General features: G+C 40.7%; 1 protein-coding gene across 1 annotated transcript in view; it reads left to right on the forward strand.

The window, feature by feature from the left end:
• Window positions 1-4,161: 4,161 nt before the first annotated feature.
• Window positions 4,162-23,170, forward strand: part of kcnq1.1 (potassium voltage-gated channel, KQT-like subfamily, member 1.1) — a gene marked incomplete at both ends in the record, with an annotated part of 45,324 nt that continues 26,315 nt past the window's right edge. The window contains 3 exons of the mRNA XM_083911834.1: window positions 4,162-4,520; window positions 13,543-13,633; window positions 22,614-22,740. Coding sequence (XP_083767960.1) covers window positions 4,162-4,520; window positions 13,543-13,633; window positions 22,614-22,740 — 577 coding nt within the window. The remainder of the gene's footprint in view (window positions 4,521-13,542; window positions 13,634-22,613; window positions 22,741-23,170) is intronic.

Here is a 23,170-nt window from a genome sequence, read left to right on the forward strand (position 1 = left end):
ATATGGAGGACAATGCAGTCTGAGATCCCATGACTAATTTCTACTGACTGCCCTGAACGCTTGGACAGAGCCTGTTTGGAAAGGCTGTCTGTGCTACCCTGCAGAAACATGTCAACCCTTATGTAACCGCCTATGAGTTTAAACCATTTATGACAAGGAAACTGCGGAAACGGTTGATATTCCAGTTGTCATTTTTAGGATGCTATCTCTGCATCATCTCTCCTTTTCACCGTTTTTTTTTTCTCTCTGGCTTCCATATTCGTTTATTTGAGAGCATCAATTAATTACTATGGAATGTTATTGTTTGTTTCCACTTGCAAACTAATTATGCGTTGCTGCTGTGTCAGTTGGGGCTTGGAAAAAGAAATCCCTTAATCTCATCTGGATCTGGCAAGAGTTAATAAAGAACGGCTTGCTTCATATGCCCTCGTGGAGGAAGATGAGCTTCTACATTTCTTACCTTATTGCAATTGTTATGAGTGACACCGTACTCCCATAGCTTTCTGACTGCCATCTGATGTCAACTTTAATAAGAGGTGCTTTCCTCTTTAGGTGAAGTGACTATGGCTTACAATTTGTATTATTATTTTCTCATGGGATTTGAGTAAAGGCTGATGCTAAATGGATGTCATACAGTCAGTTTGGGATTGTCAAACAGACATAATACTTATGTTGACTGAATAAAAATAGTAAAATAGGCCTACAGCTAATTTGAGGGCAGTTTTCTTCTTTTGAGCAACTTGAATAAACATACATTTGTAGTCTATAACGCAGCCACTTTGAATGTTATCAGTCAATTGAACGGGCGTTATCAGTTGATTTCACTATCATTGACTGGCTCACTGGATGTACAGCGCTGATATTAAGCCTTAGATCCTGCACCCTCTCACACGTCAGATGTCACTTCCTCTATCTATTTCGCAAGAGCAACGTTGGCCTCAGTGCCGTCGAAGACAAGTGATGTGTGCAATGGTGCGATACCATTCTTCACAGCACTGTAAAGGTATGTCTGGCAATGAGAGATAGATATAATCATCGCTATAGCCCTCAACCTATCTTCGATTGGTAAGCCAGAACACCTGTCCGCTTCCATATCAGACACTCAGAGCAACTTCTCAACCCTAACCGTACATCTTCACGGACGTAGTAGCTAAATCTGTCCACAGAAAAATTACAATTTCTGCAGATACCATAGTCCTAACAGGATTGAGCTAGCGAGGGAGTTTAGTGTTTAGATGTGTGGCATTTATTCAGTTTGAGAAACGTCACGATGTCTACAAGCTAACCTTAGCTTGAGTTGACTGGTGGCTCAATCGGTTTGTAGAAATGGTCTCCGTTGCTTAAATCTGTCCATAGAAAAATATTTTTATCGGCAGATATCTTAGTTACAACATGATTGAGTTAGCAAAGCAGTTTAGTGTTTATATGTGCCATTTTTATTCAGTTTGCAAAACTTGAAACAGGATTTCTACAAGCTAAGCTAATGCTAGGCTATGCTTGGTTAAGCTAACAGTTGTTGTCCTGACATTCATATGTGTTGCTTTTTTGTTTATCATCATCTTGCTTTGCTAAACGCCATTATGATCGAATATAAAAGTATAATAATATTTCTAGGTTACTTCAAGTGGATCAGCTACCTAAACTTTATGTAAGGTGTTGTTGGTGTTTTTTTGTGTGTGTTTTTGTTCATTTACATTTACTTGCATTAATTCAGGAAGTGACATCACACATTCTCTTTAAGACACTTGATGAGAAAAAGGGGTGGGGCAGGCACAAATTGCATTCAAATGTTGCCATTTTTTTGTGCAATTGCTATTGAATGCTGCCTGAAATAAATGATTATGAAATGAAAATGAACAAGGCAGCAACAGGCTAAATTAAATTAAGATCGTGCGTTCAATAGCAACTGCCGACCAGGAGGGCCTATTACTTTGTCAGAACAAAGCTTTATGGATTTTTGTTAAATTGGAAATGTCCATCACTTTAATATTGCCATAGTCACAGCTTTATAAAAGCAATAGCTCACTTCAGGCAGTGATATGTTGAAAATTGAAAACAAGGCATTTTTTTTCTTATACAATAAAATCAAATGGACAGTGACAATATTCAGATTACTTGTTTTTAATAATCCAGAGTCCTAAAGCCATGTGTTCAGTTCACTAACACTTAACAAAACAACAAATTTAAAAAGCTTGTACTAGTGAATCTTTGACATTTGTGCATAAAAAAGGATTAATCGATTATTACGGGGGTTGTTTGTTAAATATAAAATGATGTAAAATGTTTGATTTCCTTGTCACATGCAAATATAGGAGCATGTGACCTTCAGGTGCCTTTTCTTCAAAAACTCAGATGTAGTGGGTGGCTTCTAACAGCAAGAGCCACATAGAGTTGTGTTTAATGTCTACCTGGTAACAGATCCTGTCATCACATGAATGCCACTCGACTCCTATTGAAATCCGCTGCAGTGAACTTGTTTCCTCCTCCATGGACTAGCATGGCTAGGAAGGTCATTGCAAAACAAAGGTCCACAGGGTAACCTTGTCAAACTAAACTGCATGTGTCCCCAGAGTTTCAATGGATTATACCAACAGCAGGGTTAACAAAGTTACATTCAAAGTGTCATAAATCCCACATAGGTCAGGGAACGGGCATGGTTTTCAATCAATAACATGTTTTATTATAGCTCCATATGATCTGTATGCTATCAGTAATGTGTAGGTGTATGTTCTTCTTATTTTGAGAAGCTAACAGTGTGAGAAAGTACGAGATCGGAAACAATTAGGTGGAAAACTGAATGAAAAGTTTTTATGCACAAAATGCAGAGCTGCTCCATCTAGAAATATTTACAGTCTCAGCAGTTACACATCTGAGTAATGTTGGTGACAAGTATAGAGAAAAGCAGGGTATAGCTTCCAAACGGGCCAGAAACCTTCTCCCAATGAGTGTCACTTCTAACCTCCCACTGACAGTTTAATGAGGGGAAATGACTCACAAGCTGTATGTCATCTCAAACAATGGGATGCTATTCTATACACTTCTGCACAAATTAAATCCTATTTTTCTCAGTAATTTCTCATGAATATGCTCAATTGAGTATATGTGTGCAAGCATGTGCAACAATATAGGGTACTACTGAAGGTCTTGCATTAACCTTGAATTAATCCTCTATTATAATCTTCTGTTCCTTTATATAATCATGGTTATACGCAATATGAGAACATTTTTTCTTCATATTCAATTCACATTAAAGCCGGAATATTTCCTCTTGACCATATGAGGGATATTTACTAATTCAAGTTATGTATATCTAATTTACAAATGAGAAAAACAATGTGTTTGTAACATCTCGTCGTTAAAATCGCAGGCACATTTTGTTGTTTTCTATTGATATTAAAAGACATTTTAATGAATTCAGGATTGATAGCTGGTTCTAATCTTGTGTTTCGAGGGTTGTTTACACGTGGGTTAGGGTCTATGCCTTTTGTTACTTAGCAAGAGACTTTTATTGCAACACAATTCACTGGTAGTCTAACCTTGAGGTATTTACGTGCTTTGTTCACTGCTCATTTCGTATTGTGCATATCAACATTCACACATGCACAATGCATGTCAAAGTGAAATCAATACATCACCAAATCTATCTGTCTAGTAAGAATTGCATTATGTGTTTAGAATAGCAATCACGTGAAATGTGTGTTTACAGGTTTTGCAGAAATATTTTTGCATTTTGTGTGAAAAGTAATTACTGTGGAGAAAACAGTAAACTGTGTGTGTTGTGTATTTTTCAAACAGTTCCGGGGATGGAGTTCATCAGCTGCAGATTGTTTTTGAGCACTTTTTCCCCAAACAATAAAATGTCTGAACAGCTGGCGACTCACAGCGCTCCGCCTGGCGCTCAGAGCTCTCCAGGCTGATAAGTGCCCTGGACGAGGTAGGGGACGTTCATTTAGGGCTGAGGCACAGCACAGCCTCAACAATCCAGAGAGCTGTAAAGTTAAATCAAAGAAACTCCGTCCTGGTGATTCAGAGCATTAATAACTCCGTTTATGTTACAGCTCTATGCGCACTGCCGAGACCGGGCGCACATGGGCGACCACTTCTCTGAAAAAACACTGTGAAAAAGTTAACCCGGTGACAGAAGAATAACGGGAAGAAACTATGTCGTATTCCGCCTCATATCAAGAAAATACACGGTGGTCTTCTGGTGCGACCCGTGGAAAGAGACCACCGGATTTGGAGCTGTCGGAAACCGCGTTAAGCGCGCCTGAGTCGGGGACACCTGTAGGCAACGACGCGTTTGCCGAAAAAGACACAACGACGGAGGACGGTAACAGTCCCACAGTTGTGCCAAGTGTTCACCTCCACCCGTACTTATCTCACCCACGGATGTCTGTGCGGATGTCGGTGTACAGCACCGGGGTCCGTCCAGTCCTCACCCGCGCCCACATCCAAGGACGCGTGTATAACTTTCTGGAAAGGCCATCTGGCTGGAAATGCTTCGCGTATCACTTCACAGTGTGAGTGTTTTTTATTTTTCATAATCATCCAGTTCCATGGGGCATTCAAGGGTGTAATTGCAACTCCGAGATCCTAATTAAACAGGGAGTTAATTGCGCATGTACAGTCTTAGAAGCCCTCACTACAAAGAACCGTTAATCCTGTGAGTTTTTGAAAGATGCTGCACAGATATCACCGCACAACTGGAGGTCCCGCTAGGAATAAAAGGACATTTAAGTCTAGCCAGAGCAGATTAAAAAATACCATATAATTCATGGCATGCAGGAGAAACTCAGATAAAATATGTCCTCTGGGGTGTACTAAAAGGGATATTATAAATATATTTCATTTGGGGGACTGTTTTCCCTTGCACCATTGAACAGTTAATTTTCCAGAACAGTTTGAGTACAACATCACAGACTGGGTTTTTATTCAGTAAGTTTATAACCAAAGAGCTTTTCAACGTGACAGGGGATGTTTTTAGTACTTTTTCCTTCCTGACAGTATGACAGGTATGTGAGACTACCTGATTTAATGAAAATCAAATATAAATAATAGGCCTACAGCTAATAATGAACATGAATCTTGAGGTTAGCCAGTGTGGGATGGATTTCATCTGTCAAAGTTCCAAAATCATGAAGACATCACATTATGGTTCACCCTCCAAAATTGATGTGACAGTTCTGTCAGGTCTGTCTTTTTTTGACAAATGAAATGTTACTCATGATTAACACCTCTCTATACACCACCGGTGTAATGCCAATGGATACGTTTCACAGCTTTTGTTTCCTTGGTATCACCCACATCCGCGAAACTCTCAGCTAAGTAGATCCAGACCGGAGGGTTCAGGCAGGTTTAGGAATGTGGGATATGATTTCCCAGCTCACCAACATGTGTGCTGCCTGTCCCCACTTAATGGTACTGATAGCAGGCAGCTAAACTTGGCAGTGCGTGTGTTCTGTGGAGGAGGTAGCTGCCCCGTCTGGCGCTGCCACCCAGTGACCCTACAGTGTCGGAGGGGACGCATGGGAACGCAGCCTGTCGGAGCAGGTTAGAGTCTCAGTGACTCAAAGGGAGCATGAGCCATTACAGTGCAGCCATAACATGTTAGAACATTACCAAGAATAACTGCACAATGCACTATAATAGGTAAGATTCTGGCGTCAACATTTCAAATATTATATTAGTAGACTGTAAGTGAGATACAAGCCAGCAACATGGGGTGCCTGAACATTAAAGTGTAATTCCGGCTCAAAATCATCCCATGGCCTTTTTTCGGCACTTACCTACATCAAATAAGCCATCAAGACAATTTTGGCGTAACAACTATTAAAGAGTCGCTAACAACCTGACGTGGCTAACATTGATTTGCTCGGGGCAGTACGGTGAAGGCATTAAAATGGCTTTTAACCACCAATACTGCCCTCAATAACACCAAATCTTTGCACTAGCATGATAAGTATCTCTACACATAAAAAGAGGCATCAATGGGCTCCCTAAAAAGGACCTGTAGTAAACATTGCGCAAACTGATCACAAACTCTATATAGTCTGATACTGCAAAATTGTAGAAAACAAAGTGATGGCCCCTGTTAGAATAATGATCTCTACATTTCCAACTGTGTTTCTATGGGCTGACCATGCACATGCACATGGTAAAAGTTTAACTAAGGTGATCATCAAAGTTTAAGTCCACTGGAGCGAGGTGATTGCACCAGATAAGGAAGCACATCTTTGAATTTGTCTGTTGTGTGGGCTTCAGTTGTGTGGGAGACAATATTTGCAGGACAGAATTGTAGTGGGATCATACCTTGTACTACATACTTGTACTGACAATTTGCCTTATATTAGAAACCTACACTTTATTTAAAAAGCACATCTCTGAAGTGTAAGCAGCAGAGTTGTTGTAGTTTCTTATATTTCATCAGTATGGTAGTGTATTTTAAACAAAACTCTCTCCAATTGTAAAACACAAGCAAAGGTTTGTTGTAAGAGAATGTTGTTGGGATGTCTACCCATCCAGCTGTTTTTTCGGGGTCAGTTCAATACCTTGTTTTGCAAGTGTTTGAGAGGGAGAAAAACAGTTAAGAACAAGCATGGCCTTATCACTGACCCAGAACTCGAACGTCATAGTGACCCGAGTCCTTATCAGAGGTACCCTTGTGTGTGCGCATGTTTGGGCATTGTCAGTTTCTGTGTGTGTGGCGATACAGTATGCTCACAGGGACTCAGGTCTGTTTTATGCAATTAATGGAGTATATGCTCCTGCTGGGTGTTTGCCTGCAGTGTGTTAACCATAAAACAGTAAATTGTGTATTATGGTTTGGAGCAGCATGGATCCATCCCAGCTGCTGGCTATAGATAAGTTGAGCAGGAGAGTTAAAAGACTCAAATTAACCTCCGCTCCATTAACCATAAACCAGATATCCTCTCAAACAGTATCAAGCCGGAGGAATTCTGACTCAATTTTTAATGACTTAACAAACTGGAGAGTTCATGCATTGTTATATTTTTTTAATTTTAGCAACATTTTTGGCATAGCCTGCTTATATTCCATCCTAGTGGCGGCTGCTGGTCTTTCAAGGAGGGGAAGCTCATTTTTCGGGTCTACATCATAAATGTGTTTGTTTATTTATATGTAAATTCTACCCTTCGTTCCTTATTAAGAAAATTACCTGAGATCTTGTTGTACCAACTAGGCATCTTTTCCACGGACTTGACCAGTGTCCTCTCAATGGCAGCAGAGCTAGGTTGCTTAAACGGCCTTGGCCCAGCTGGAGCTGCTGCGCCAGGCTACTGTGAAGTGTGACCGCCTGTGAGTGTGAATGACAGGGGGAGAAGCTCCGCAGCTGCCGCTGCTCATTGGGGAAAGAAACCACTGAGTGACAGAACAGAGTAGCAAAACACAACGCTAGTCGTTTCAATCAAATATAAAGTCTCTGGGGATCGGTAAAGTCCCCGGATCAGTTCAGAACAACGGAATTAAAAACTTGGAAAATGCTCCGTTGGATGTTTATTCTTCAAGGTCGCTGATTCGCTCATTTAGCTGTCAATCAAAAAAGGATTCCACCTCAGACAGCTCATCCAATCATCATGCAAAAGGCTAGTGTCCAAGCCAGCGTCAGAGTCTGTAAAGCGCTGTAACACTGTGGATGAATGAGAGGGAAGTTGCACCGGTAACCTGTGATAAGAAGCTGATTCTGAACAAAAGATGAAGGCTTTCTAGCACGTATTTATTCAATGAAATGTACACACAGCGGTACATATTTCACCACCTTTTTTTTTTTTTGGTGACATTTTAGGGGAAGCTGAGCTTCCCTAGCAATCTCCATCCAATATTTCAGTGACTTGGGAAAGGGCCTTCATGCTTTTATCTTTTCTTCTCCATTACAAAGCACAGGAGCTCAGAGTCTCCATGGAGCACATAGACAAGGTCACTTGTTGGGGATGTCTTTGAGTTATTAACCCCATACTAGCCAAAGGTTTTGCTGAGCGCCTGAAAAAGGCTTCTATTGGCTGTCCAAATTACAAAAGAGGCCTTTTTTTACATTTAATTTGAAATTTTATCTAAGTCTGAACCTGGGTTTTGTGTTGCATAGCTCTTTATTGATTTATGTTTTGTCTTTTATCAACAACCCTTGTTGTTCCAAACAAGATATTTGATGGTAACAGCCAGTGACACGGTCAGCAGCATCACTAACTCTTATCCTGTCCCCTGCTTTGTGTCTACACTCACTGCACAGCAGACTGCAAGTGAATCTGTCCATCAATAATAGATAGGAGCAATGCTTTGAGCTTTTGTTTAGAGTTCAGTGGTGCCTATGTAGCTGAGCCAATGTATTATTTTGTCGATTGCTAGACCAAGCTCACTAGAGGTAAAGGAAGTGAAATGGTGGTGTGGTTAGCAGAGAAGCACTGATGAGTCAGATTGTCTCAGATGGATTCAAAGTGAAGCAGAAATGTATTGTTAGGAATTAGACATTAGAGCTCCTCTGTTTTCTTATTTCTTTACTTTTCTTTTTGGGCTGGTTTTCATTTGCACAATGGTTGGGGGTGAAGTTTCCGTGGATGGATTACTGAACAGGCCTACTGTAAAATGTTGCTGAAAAAAACACAAAATGATCACAAAGAGATGCTAAATGACCACAAGTATACATTCAACGAACAAAAATGACCACAAAAGACAAACAATTACTATAGGGATGCAAAACCATTACGAAGACCATTAAAATAGACACTAAAAACATTTAAAAAAAAGACAAATCATGAGGACAAGCAAAATGATAAAAAAAAGATGTAAAATGACCACAGAGAGAAACGAAACAACGACATAGAAATGTAAAATGTCTAAAAATAGATGCAAAGCCATTACAGAGATACAAAACAATTTCAAATACATACAAAACAACTAAAATGGACATAAAAAGGACCACAAAGAATAACAAAATTATCACATAGAAAACTATTTAAAAATAAGTGCACAATGACCACAAACAGACCCCAAACTACTACAAAAGTTTCCCATAATCCGTCCTTGGTAAATACACTGTGTGTGATGAAAGAAAAAGAAGTGTGGATGGAGGATAGTACATCTCCAACATATGACATTTTGTCTCACAATCTGCTGATGACCTTTTTTACTGGACTCAAAATCAATCCCACTGTCTGCCAAAAACTCCAAACACGCATCACCGCAATAGAAATCTGGTCTAAAACTCAGCTGCACCAAAACTCAGCTCATCCTTTTAACCAGAAACACCAAACTCAAACCAATGACTCACCTCACCTTCCACAACACCCCCCACTGCCTAGCCCAAGAGGCAGGGCCACGCAAGGCAAGTTTTTAGGAACCACATTCCAAAGAAACATGACTTGGACCACCCAATAACCACCCTGGACCATCAATAACCTGGAAAAACAAGGACACAAAGCATTCAGCAAACACAAACACAGAGGATCACAGAAAATCCTCCTCAAGGTTTACCGATCATACATCAGATCCATTTTTGCAGCACCAGCCTGGACCACAGCCTCCCAACATAAATTCAACTGACTACAAATCATCCAGAACAAATAAAAATGGCACACAGACTCCCACAGTACAACGGCACCAATTACATCCACAGAATGTCTGGGCTCAAAACAATTCAGGAAAGAAACGAAATAGTCATTCCATTCAGCCCATTTATATTCCACACACCTCATACATTCATCATTCTTCCTATCCATTGTTATGTTACTGAGCTGAGGAAAGCGACTATGGCAGCAGATTCTCATGAGTTAACTCGCAGAGAGGGGCTGTGGAAAGGGAAGTTTGGTAGAATAGGAGGCAGGGTGCTACTGACAGGCCTGCAGGGGCTGTCATGCCAAAGTGAAAGCAAAAGGCTTAAAGAGCTACAGACGAGAGCCACTGACAGAAAGGACAAAAGATGTGTCTGCATTTGTGACGCCAAAGTGGTTGTTGTACTGTCAGGTTTCCCTATTGGCATCAAAAATGCCCCAGCAACCTTTTTGAAGTTAATGAATTTGATTACGTCTTGACCGTAGAATAGGTGACGTGGTTCGTTATAGCTCTGTTATAGCTCTGTTATAGTTGTGACAACACCACAAACTCATAGAAAAAGGGGTTCAAGTTTCAAGTTGTCAAGCAGCTCTGGAAATGGTTAAAGCTTTCCTAGCGAGTGGACCAGTGCTCTGGACTTCTCTGTCCCATTCAAGATGGCAGTAGATGCTTTTAATGTTGGGGGTTGGGGTGGTGGTGGCGGTGGTGGTGGTGGCGGGGGGCTTGTGGATGCTCCTGCAGAGCATGTTGCGTATTTCTCTAAGAAGAGTGATATCCCACCACTGAAAAAGAGGCTTTGGATCTTGTTCTAGCAGTCCAACACTTTGAGGTGTACGTCTCCAGTGCTGGATGTGATCTAATAGTTCTCACTGATCACAACCCACTTACATTTCTGGTAAAGTTCAAAACATCCAGTCACAGAGCGTTCCGTTGGAGTTTAATTTTGCAACCTCACGGTCTCGTTTTCTTCTTTTCAGCTCATTCCAACTTAGGACAAGTGATAGAGCCGTAGCTTTAAACCCTAGACCAAACCTAGTTCATAACAGTATACTCAGCATGAGTGTGTCTGCTTACTGGCATTTCAAATGCCCTGAAATAATTTAAGCAGAGCTTCACTGACAGTTTACACTCATTAGCATACCAGAGTGTTTGGCTTGGAAAGTTTGACGTTGATTTGTATTTTCTTTTGATCCTCCATTCCACTGCCTCTGTCACATTTGAACACAAGATTGTTATAAATCACACTGCTTCATTGAGTAGTTTTTGTTTACGCCTAATGTGCCATGCTCTCCTTAATAGACGCATTTATTTCCGTTTACACAGTAGCAGACTGTAGAAGTCATTTTGCAGAAGACACAGGTACCAAACTGCAGTCATTTTGCTGTGTTTTATTGTCTTCTTTCTCTGCTCTTACAGAGAGACCAAGCTGCTTTGTTAGCTGTAACACACCAGTTCATCTTCCCTGAGCAGGTCTCTCCTCGGTCTTTTATCTGTGTTGACGTGTGGCGTGCATGTTCAAGCCTGTGTGTGTGCGTGTGTGTGTGTGTGTGTGTGTGTGTGTGTGTGTGTGTGTGCTCGTGTGTGCGCATGTGCGTGTGTGTGTTTGTGTGTTTAAAGGGGGGGTATTTGGATTCCTGGCCAGTCCTCAATAAACTCAGGCTGTAGCATGCGGTGATAAGCGCCTCCATGGTGCAAACACTGACTGGAAACTATAACTCCCTCTACACATAGTTTCCATCGATTGTGCTCATATAGTAACTACAGTGATTCTTTAGGGCTGCTTTCTGAACAAACTTTAAAACAATATCCACTAGATCAGTGGTTTTCAAAGCCTTAGAAAGTGGGCCTCCCCGCAGACAAAGTTTGGAAAAACAACGGAGCCAAGATAGCCAAATATTGCCGTTTGACATAACTTCAGACCACACTTAATACTTCAAAAAGGTATTCCCTAAGGCAGTTATTCATATCTTACTGGGAAAAAAACAATTGTATCTCTGATGTATTATATGTTAAACCCAATCACACACAGTTAAGGTCTTCTGTCAGGCCTCCACGCTGACTTTTAAAAGTGGTAGCCAGGCTGGCAGCTAGGCATCAGCTTTTGGTTGATAAAACTGAAAATTTGGTTGCCTCTATAATTGAAGTTATTAATATACCATGCAGTTATACGTCAGATTGAGCATGAAAATGTGACAGCGTAAACCAACAATAACATTTTCTGTCCTTTCCACTGTCAAACAACTTGATCTGAACATGTGAGTGTGTGCAATGTGGTTGAAATTGGTTGCCAATTTTTCCAAATTATTGCCACTGTCAATCTGGCCACCATTACTGTCAAGCCCTGTTAATGTGATTTGAACTTTACTGTAATTACAAATATAATATTCTTTCTCTTCCATTCACTGAACCTCCCTGAAAGTGTTTGGAGCCCCCCTGGGGAGGCCCGCGTCCCACTGAGAACCTCTGAATTAGATGACAGGAGAACAAATACTTGCCGCACTCCACCATGCTGTACTACTAAGATCTGCCAGTTCCATAATGGGTTTCTTACATTCCCCAGCATCATTTACACATTTACAATACCTCTATATGATCTCCTTTTTATAAAACAAAAAAAGAACCAGCACACATTATAGTAATATTTTTTTAAGTTATCTTGATTTTGTCCAGTAGGCATTAGGACTGCTCTTCTGTCACTGTACCAAATTTTGAAATACATTCTGGCAGTGTGGGTATACGTAAACAGAAAGCAAACTTTCCAGTGCATCCATGTTATTTTTTTCCTTTTGTTCTGTCAGCTGACTGTCAAATTAATTCAGATGGTGCAATGTGAATGCATTCAGAAGTTTCACCACCACATCTCATGCCAACGGAAATGAAAAGTTAATCAGTTTGTCCTTGCCACAATGCCAAGTGTTTTACAAAGTCTAGTGCACATTCATTATTCAATTTCTAAGATATCCTGCTAACACACAAGGGTATTGAAATGTGGTGAAATATAACTCCAACTTACAGTACTGCAGTGATAAAAATACAAACAGGAGCTGAGGCTGGGACACGTGCGGACAAGGTTATGTGTTGGCTCACTGTCACCCTTATTGCAGTTAGCCCCACACTTCCATCTTCCTCCACTACCATCACATTAAACCCTCCCTCTTTTATGAACAACTGTGGAAAATGACCACTAAAATATATTTGGTGTTAAAAGGTACCATATTCAGGTCATTGTTATATAAGTGGGCTTGTTTTACAAATTATAAAAAACTCAACCATCAACTCAATCATCAACCAAAAACTCAAGGCGACATTAGTGTCAGCAGCTTAAAGGATGATCTCAAAAAAATACAATACCTTTCTACCAAGTAGGTTGAGGAGTTACTGTCGTCTCATTGTTGCTGCAGTTGAAACACTTGTGACCTTGAGGGGGAATAAGGAGAATGTTAAGGAGCAATTTAATGTTTGTTTATACTGTGTGTGTGTATGTGTGTGCAAACCTGTGGGCTCATTATTTGACAAGTGTATCATGCGCTTTGCATTCATATGGTGGAGTTCAAAAGGTTCATAGTATTTCCTCCAGAGAGCTGTCCTTGAATGTTTGCTCAAATTTAGTCAGATACGTTTCATGATGAAAATATAAAGTGATGTTATGCTGTCTCGAAACTTTGTTCAGAAGCTCACACTCGAACCAGACACCAAAGTTGACTGAAGTTTTGTCGTTTTTAAATCAAAGGGTGAAATGTTGACATGAAGTGGAAAATGTGCATGACTCCACTGATAACAAGTTACGTAAAGCTTTAATTTGAGGAATATTGGGTTTTAAGTAAACAGGAACTGGTCGGGCATCATAAAGCATTTGGATTATATAAGAATATATATATATATATATACGGAAAACGGAAATAAGAATGGCCACCAGCATAAAACTTAAAACTGATGACACTTTAATGAAGTCTAATGTGCAATCTGCTTTGTTCTCCACAGGTTTCTCATAGTTCTGGCCTGTCTGATCCTCAGCGTTTTGTCTACCATTCACCAGTACCAGGCCCTGGCTCACACAACACTCTTCTGGGTGGTAAGTGCTGATTTAGATGAAATTGACACGTAACACATGGGATTAACCATAAATATATTGTTTTGTCTCTAATTTGTTTCAATCTCAGTTTCAATTGTATTCTGACATCGCCATACCAAATCTCAAATGCGAGTTAGTTTGGAACCTCTCAGTTCATCTTCAATTCCCAAGGAGTGTTATCAATGACCTGAATTCCTCTGGACGCGACCAATCAGAAAAAACAAAACGTGACTAAGCACTGAGCAACAACTGTAAACAGACCACATCATCCCAGCTAGTCACAATTCGCCACAATATCAGGGCCCCTTGGCATTAGTAGTCAATGCTTATTAGAGTTTTTTGTGTCCTGGACCAACAAAGGGGGAGACAGACTTAGCGAGTTCCTCTTAAACAGTTTTAATAAACAATGGCAAAAACAGGGTTGATGTAAAAAACAAAAAACACAGGTGGTGACTGCAGGGCTCAGGCAGGCATGAGGGAAGACAAGGGGTGTGGAGACAGCAAAGCACACGCTGGGAAAAAACACAGAAGAAGGGACGTGAGTGACTGAAAAAGTATCACAGAGCAAGAAAACACTAAAGCTATTAATCACTAGAGAGTGAACTGCACAGAGGTGATGACCCGGCTTGTATGAAGGAGGTGATTGCTGATGATTGACGCCAAGTGGGCCTCGCTGCAGCTCAGCAAGGGGAAGAAGGGAAAACCAACCCATCTCCTGCCACACACACACACTCGCGTACACACGCACACACACACTCACACACACACACACAAGCACACTGCAGGAAAGAGAACACAGAGGGAAAGGAGAGAAAAAGAGAGAAAACAACTGAGAGAAGTGAAGATGTACCAAACACTAAAAAACCCAAACCATAACACAATGCACTGGATAGCACTGCAGGTAAAATGATGTTCGCTGATTTAACCACGTTACCACATGGTTAACATTGTGAATTCAAAGGAAACTATGGTTAGGTTCAGGCAACAAAAGGAAAGTATGATGGTGTAGATGTGTGTTTCTGTGTTGCTGGAAATGTATCTGAGTGGAAGGGGGGCCAGACACACTGTATCTGTCAGAGCAAATTAAACATGAGCTTGCAGATTTGATCTGGTTCCCCCTGCTAATAAGAAGAGAAGTTTCAGAGATAAAAGTTAAAGATGATTTCTATCCCAATTGGACCATTGGACTCTCAGAGCTGAGAGCATGGTTTGGGTTGAAGATGGGTGAAGATGATACTCTGGGAGATGTGGGCTCAAAACCAGAGCCTTTAAAGCCCCTGTCAGACCAGAAAGTGACTTTGTGTGATTAAATAAAATAGTTGAAAGCTGAAAGCTTAGTCGTATAGTGATTATTAATGGGGTTAGCTAGCTCTGTCACAAACAGGACAATAAATGGACTTAGTTCATTCGAGAGACGTATTTGTATGCTGCTCTGTCACAACTGCAGTCTGCAGATCCATGCCGCATATATGTTGTGTAGCAGTTTATATTCCAGCAGACCAGTTTTATATAACGTTGAATGGAGTAGCACCATTAATACAATAGCTTTCTCAAACTCCCTCAGGTCTTTTTCCCTAAAAGACCAGTACTACTACTACACACACCAAGTCATGAGTCTGAAGCACTGAAAAGGCTGAAATCTGAAAGTGATTGTAGCAAAACCTAAGGAGAGTTTCAAACAAAGAGAAGACCTGCTTTAACCCCAGCTCCAAGACTGTTCGCAACTGATGAAATAATACAGATTTTTGTAACTTCTCTTTGTAACTGAACTTTCTTCCTCTGTTGTCTCCTGATCCGATCTTTCCTTTGACTTTCAAACTTTCTGCATAAGGTTTCTTTGAAAGTGCATGAATGTTCAACAGTTTGAAACACACGATCGCGGTGATCATGTGACCCATTGTGTTTAACATATTGAAATGAAACTACTAACATTAAGGAAACAAAACTACTTTGTTAGGTTCAGGCCACAAGAATACTTTGTTTAGGATTTGTAAAAGATCAAGGATTGGCTTTATGAGTCACCAAAAAAACACTTTGGGTGGCAGTAGCTCAGTCCATAGGTGACTCGGCTGGGAACCGGAGGGTCGCCTGTCCGAGTCCCTGTGTGGACCATGATTGGAGTGTGGACTGGCAGCCCCCTCGCGCTGACATCTCTCCATTAATTGCATGTCTATAGGTCCTGTTTGTGCATGTGTGTGTGGTCAGCCTGTGTGTGTGTAACATGAATAATAATAATAGAGTGAAAAAAATCGAATTTCCCGTTGTGGGATTAATAAAGTTATCCTTATCCTTAATATCGGTTTCACACGTGTCACATACTCCAGTCTCCCAGGAGAAAGTCCTGTATTTGTTCGATCCATCCTCCTACCCAACCTTCTACCCCACCTGGAGTTTGGGGCTCTTAAAACTCTTTTGTTACTTATTTGTCTAACAAAATAAATATGGTTCGTTATAAGCTGCTTGCACAAATTACTTTGAAGGTAGTTTTTTTGGAGAGGACGATTCTTTATGTTGGATATCTTTGTTTAAATTTGAGATTAAACTGTTTAAAACAGTTAGCGGGCGACCGGTGGAACAGTGGTTAGAGCAGTTTCCCCATGTAAAGAGGCTGAAGGTCCTCGAGGCAACGGCTGCGGGTTCGACTCCAATCTGCGTGTCTTGTCCCTTCGCTGCATGTCTCCCTCTCTCTCTCACCCCAATTCCTGTCTGTCCTATCTAATAAATGGCTTAAAAACTGCCAAAAATAATCTAAAGGAAAAACAGTTAACACATTAAATTAATATATATCACTGTTTTGTATATTCTCAATGGCATTTCTGCAACAATCAATCTGATTTGTGTGAAGTTAAAGTAACAAATATTAAACCTCAGTGTCTGTTGTTTGAAAAGCAATTCCATGGCTTATCCAAGAAAGGGTTGAATCAAGGGCAACTACACTCAAGTCTAATTGCCTTTGATTCAACCTTTTCTTGGATAACCGTGACCCACATGAATGAGAATTTTCACAGATATGTTATGGGTCGATTGAACTAACTGCTGCCTCACAATAAACAATTTAGGGACAGTTTAGTTGGAACTACCGACTTTTTTTCCTGCAAACAATTTCAGGGTATCCTGCGAGCTTAAGAGGGCAGGGCTCCTCCTCTAAAGTCAATAGTAAATGCGATAAACATAACCCCGAGGCACCCACTGCTGAGCACAGGAACTGTTTGGGTGATGAGTGAGTCAGTCGAGCTCAGACAAAAGAAATCCCCAGGAAAGGATAAAAATGACTTGTGGGGTTTCTTTGAGGAGGCCTGGAGCATGATACATGTGACAAGTTCACCTTGGTCTGAGGATAATGGGATGAAATGGTCACGGTGTATCATGAGCCGGCACATCACAATCTCAAATCCTACAGGTTAATTGTTGGATTCATAGAGATTCATGCTCCCTGTTCTGTCCCGAGTTAGACCTGTAAGTAAGGTGTGAAATTTGATAATAAATACCCCAACATCATGAAATATACATTTTATGGCAAAATGTTTTTCCGCCTTAAGTTCACCCTGGAGAAATGTAATCTTCTTATTCTTCTGTTCAACACAGATAATGAATAATTAATATTTGCCATGCTACTAAACCGTCCAAAATCTCAAACATCGTTTTCCATCCTCCATCCCAAAGGGACTGTTTTGTACTTGGTGCTTTCGAGTTTAGAGATTTGCTGTGACCCTGCCACTCTTTCATTCTCTCTTCCCCCACCACAGGAGCATCATCTTTGTCTTGTTGCTTTCTTCCTGCACACTCAAGGTTAACAGAGACCACTGTGTTCCTTACTTGGAGATGCAGCGTAGGCTGACAGTGTTTGTAGTAGTGTAGTAGTGTTTGGCCAAACGCTCGCCAGTTTGCCCAAAGGATACACATGGCTTAACCTTCTATGTTCTCCTGGGTCCAAAACTAAGTGTAGACTTTTAAAAAGTATTGCTACATTTTATTAAATTCCTGAAACAAATCCTGTCACATTTGTTGAAGCTGTGATTTGTGACCAAGTCAAGTCACGCATAAATGCAAATTACTTTATTGTAAAGGAAGAATGAATAAGGGTGGCACAGGAGAAGATTGAAGTGGGATGGAATAAGGGTCAAGCATTAGGGGAAGAACCAAGGGTCAAATAGGGATCAATAATGGATTTAGGTTGAAGGATGTTGTGGAGAGGGACTCAGTGTGAAGCCAATAGCAAGATAAGGTGTTCTTGTTTTATTGTCCCCCTTGTGGTTCCTGTAATGAGAGTGGAGGTCAGGAAAGAGAGAAGAAGGGCATTCAAGGGGTGAGGAAAGTGGGAGCTCAGATATGTGGAGGAAGCAGAGGTTATTACAGGTAAATGGATGAGAAGGAGGATTGGTGTATTACTTAATAGAATCCGTCATGCATAAATGTATTTTTTTAAAAGCTAATTCTTGAAAAGCAGCCCTGCGATAGACTGGTGTCCTGTCCAGGGTGTACCCGTCTTGTGACAATGTCAGCTGGGATCGTCTCCCGTCCCCCGTGACCCCGACTGGGATAAGCTGTTGCAGATGATGGATAATGGATTCTTGTAGTAGGATTTCTTGCAGTTGACACCACTATCAAAACTCAAGGTTCTCTTTCTTGATTATGTTCTACCATGTCGCATGATCGGCCAATGTCTTTTGTTTTCAAGTTCAAGAATGAACTGTCACTTTAAGACAACATCTTCAGTTTAATGACAAATACAAAAACCTGTTGATGAAGATAGACTAAAGCTCTGGAATGGTCAAGTGCTTTTCCTAGCATCACACTGAAGTGTCCAGCTCATCTAAAAACAATTGTTTCAATTCTCCTTTATCCGGCTGTTAAGTCTGACGTAGCACCCTTTCAAAATACGATTTCCAGGTCCAAACGCTCCGTTGAAATAAAACAGACACAATGGCCGAACATGTGAACAATTACACCAATTAGACACCTTTTTAAGATAAGAAAGAGGTAAAATGACAATTACGCTGTTTTTTTTAAAAACTCTGATCTGTTCAAACAACAGGGAAGACGGCACTACTGCGTTTTACGGGGCTTGAACCGGCTTGGACCCGGAAAAATCGTATTTTTAAAGGGCGTTGCGTCACGCCGTAACAGCCAGATAGCTGTTTCAGCTCCCTTCCTGTTTGTTAATGTATTGCTTTTTTTGGAAGGACCATTTGTTTTCCAAACTTGAAGCAAAAAAGCCTTTGCCAATAAATTAAGGTTGACAGCATTTTACACATTCACTTCCAAGAACACTATTTGTTAATCCAATTTCTGTCTTACAAGACACGCTATTTTATATTCATTGATGTGTTAATCTTTGGCTCTGATGAAGAAAAACATGTCCAATCATTCGAAGCTGACAACCTCTTCTGCTGTACAACATGGAACACTTCCTCACTTTGTTCCCGCCATCACTCACTGCAAAATGATCATGTCACCATTAAAAATCTATGAAAAGGGCATTGAGTCACTCTCAGACAGCTTCCTCTCCAAATGCTTGTGAATGATTAAGAGACGCGTAGAGGTAATTGCATACTCATTCACACCAATTCATTAATTTCCACGTGCTGGTGTAATTGTGTGTTGTAATTGATTTTTTAAAATCCATTTGTCCTCGAGGAGCGCTGGGGGAAACTTGAATCAAAACTCAGCAGCCTTAATTGTATGAGTTTCGTGTTTAGCATCGGGCCCCTGCCGTTGTGACTTCTTTCAGATATTATCATGCTAATTAAAAAATTATAAGGCGAATAAGGAAAAGAAGAAAAGGAAGAAGTAATCTAGATGCGGAATGGTTAATATGAATACCCCCCTCAGCCGGTTAGCTTAGCTTATTACAAAGACTGGAAATGGCTACATTTCTAACATGGCTCTGTCTAAAGGTGACAAAATCTGCCCACCAGCATCCCCCTAATTGTCGTGATTGGTTCTGGAAAGTTTCTCTCTCCTTTTTAATCGTTGTTTTTGTCTCCCTCTGTCGGTGTATTTCTGTATGTGCTTTCTTTCTGTTTTCTGGTTTGAGTTTGTTTTCCTGGCAGGTGATCCTTGTTAACATTGATCACCTGTCACTCTGTATTTTAACCCGGTACTGAGCCTGAGCCTCACTCAGTGCCGGATCATACCCTCTACATACCCGATGTCTCCCTGTGTACCTGTCCTCTTGTGTCCATTCATCGTATCAGTTTGTATCAGTTCTCTTTGTGTTTTTCCTTTGTGTTTAGTCCACCTTTTGTAAATAAGTTTTATTCAATTTGTTAATACCGTCTTCTGAGTTCCGTGTCTGCATCTCCTCCGTGTATTCTCCGTCATCACACATGACACTAATTTACTTATTGATTATCTCATCATTACATGATTTTATGATAGGTTGTGAATGGTATAAAATGCCTTGTTGAACCACATGTAATTTTTTACATTGCAGTTTTTGTATGGTTTAAAAAAATGAAATATGACTAAAATAGTTAGCTTTAGAACTGCTAGTAGGTGGATTTTGCAGAAGCAGAATTAACTGTGTGGAATAATTAATCAAAATGACACGTCTGATGTGCACATAAGCACAGAGGGCTCTGTGGTGATTTTACAACAGCCTCATGCTGGTTGCACAAAATGTAACCAGCGGATATGCTGGGCGTGCATAATGGAGGCTTGACAGCACGCAACACACTCCAGTTAGAGACTGCAGATGGAACAAATACCTGCTCCCTTCAGATGGCTGTAAGGCAAAGATTGGCGGTTTGATCCTCGGCTCATCCAGTCTGCATGTGGAAGTGTCCTTGGGCAAGACGCTGAACTCTCTGTAAAGTCTTCCCGTGCTGTGCATGTGTGTTTATGTGGAATTGTTAGATTAGATTAGATGGTGGGTAGGGGCCATCAGTATGAATGTCTGTGTGAATGGGTGAATGTCACAAGTAGTGTAAAAGCGCCTTGAGTAGTCAGGAGACTAGAAAGGCGCTATATGAGCACAAGTCCAAATTACACAAAGTTAAAGTTAAAGTAAGTTAAAGTATTTTTGTTTGAACAAAAGTGTGCGCTGGTGCTTACAATGACTATTTATTAAGGCACCTGCTATAAAAGCTGGATTAGAAGTGTCTTTAACAACATGTGTTGTCTGGTTTCTTCAGAAGGCCAATCCTTTCTTACAGCCATCTGAAGGGAGCAGGTATTTATTCAATCTGAAGGCTCTAACTGGAGTGTGTTGCGTGCTGTCAAGCCTCCATTATGCACGCCCAGCATATCCGCTGGTTACATTTTGTGCAACCAGCATGTAAAATCACCACAGAGCCCTCTGTGCTTATGTGCACATCAAACGTGTCATTTTGATTCATTATTCTTCACAGTTTCTTCTGCTCATAAACAGGCATTTTGGAGTCTGACACAGTGAACAGTTCACTCAGCTCACTAAAAAATTGTGAATTACTTAAAACAGTCTTGCTCTGCGTATAACTCTCTCAGGACAATGTGTTCCTGCCACTCTTTCACCCATTGTGTCCTCCTGAACACCAAGTAACCGGGGTAACCAGGGTAACCGGGGTAACGGCTGCAAGTGTCAATCCTTTTTTATTACAAGGCTGGACAAAATGCCGACCGGAGCTCCACACAAAACTAAACTTTATAAAAATGATTTCTGTCCAAAGTCTCAGACAGTTGCGCTAACACTCTCTACAGGATTCCTGGGAGTGTGTCATGACGGGGACATCTCTGTGATTAAATGTGATTGCTGGTTGAGTTTCATGCCCAAGATGGGTTCAGTGGTTGTATCTCAGCTATCTTTTCATCTAACTCTAAGTGGGAAAGCAAACAAGTGCATTTGCTGAATTTTTAAACTATTCCCTTGAAGTAAAGATTGAAATGAACGTATACGTGAGGGATCATGCAGAGCGGGCCTGTCTTCATTGAATAACCCTGAAGGAGTTTCATTCGCAATTATGACCAGCTCGCTCTGCAGTATGTCACTTATTACACGGCTACCTACTAAAGAAATCCATTATATAACAGAAAATATGGATTCGTTCTGCCACAGCTCATGTTAGCTTTCACAGGCTTATTTACTTTTACCAAGGCTCATGTTAACTTTAACAGACTTACTTTTATGTAACAGTGGTCTGTATTTCAGAGATAACAGATCGAAGAATGCCGTAATTGACCAATAGGAATCAAGAGTTCGACAAAGCCACATAATTCCATGGTCTGGCTGAATACTGAAAATACTGAATACTTGGCTGCAAGGTGTTCTGCAAGGTTTTTGTGCTTCCTTGCATATAAAACAAAAGGACTCCAACTTTGAAAACTTCACTCCGAGTGCTCCGAATGCGACCCTGAGGGGGGTGGTTTCACACAGCCCTTTCACTATTCAATTTGCTGCTTCAGGCTGCGGCTGAAAGTAGGCTACACATGGCGCATCAATTGCTGTGTGAAAATCTTGATATTAATTCGGGGACGATGACACTGCTGGATAGCCAGCTTGTCTTGGTGTTAAACAAATTATATTAGCTTTGTGGCTCATAGTTGGGGTTTTACAAGCTGAGCGGACCAGAAATATTTTCAGTTTCAAAGTCGTATAAGGTTAATTTCCATTTCCATTGTAAACCTTTTGGGATTGTAATGATTGTTCCAGGTTTTAGCCAAACCCTCAGATGTTACCAGGGAATCTTAGTTATCATGTCACATATTATGAAACTATTTGTAAGGTTTACAAAATGTTTTTTTTCGTCTATCAGGTCCAAGTACATGTAACAGCTCAAATAAAGAATTTATCAATGGTGTGGTACAAATTAAACAGCGGCAAGCGGTTCAGCTGCTGATGGAGAATCAGTTATCCTTGATAAATTGTTGTGACAGATTTGAGTGAGAAGCAGCACTTCACAAAAATAGAGGGAGTTCAGAGAACAGTTGTGCAACATCAGATTTTTTTTCACCTGTCCTTCTCCCTCATTTGTCTGCTCTTTCATCCTCATTTCTCTGACAGGAGATTGTCCTTGTGGTGTTCTTCGGTGTGGAATATTTTGTGCGCCTCTGGTCAGCCGGCTGCCGCAGTAAATATGTTGGCATCTGTGGCCGACTACGCTTTGCCAGGAAGCCAATATCTATTATAGGTGGGAACACAACCCCAATACACACGTATCTACACGCGTGTACAAAAACACACAACAGACATATCACTCCTCACCCACACACCGCATTTAAACAATATCTGTAATGTATCCTGAGCTTCATCCCAAAATGAGATATCTCAGACAAATTCAGCATGAAATTTAAACTGTCACTGCAATATTTTCTCCTACCTTCAGCTTATTATCCTTAAAATTGGAACCCTCCGGATACAGGAATGGATATTAGCGTTAATATAATGTGTAACCCCTCTCACCTCAACTGATTTATAGAATAATCTTGCTAATTTCTTAATGGCACACTTTCCATCCACTTTTTGACTTTTCCAAATCTCATATAAAGCACAACATTGGTTTTTGTTATGCTGATCCTGAAATGAATGAACATCTGCATGCTTACACTGTATTTATACTA

The sequence above is a fragment of the Echiichthys vipera genome (assembly GCF_963691815.1).
Source record: "Echiichthys vipera genome assembly, chromosome: 1".
NCBI classification, from domain to species: Eukaryota; Metazoa; Chordata; class Actinopteri; order Perciformes; family Trachinidae; genus Echiichthys; species Echiichthys vipera.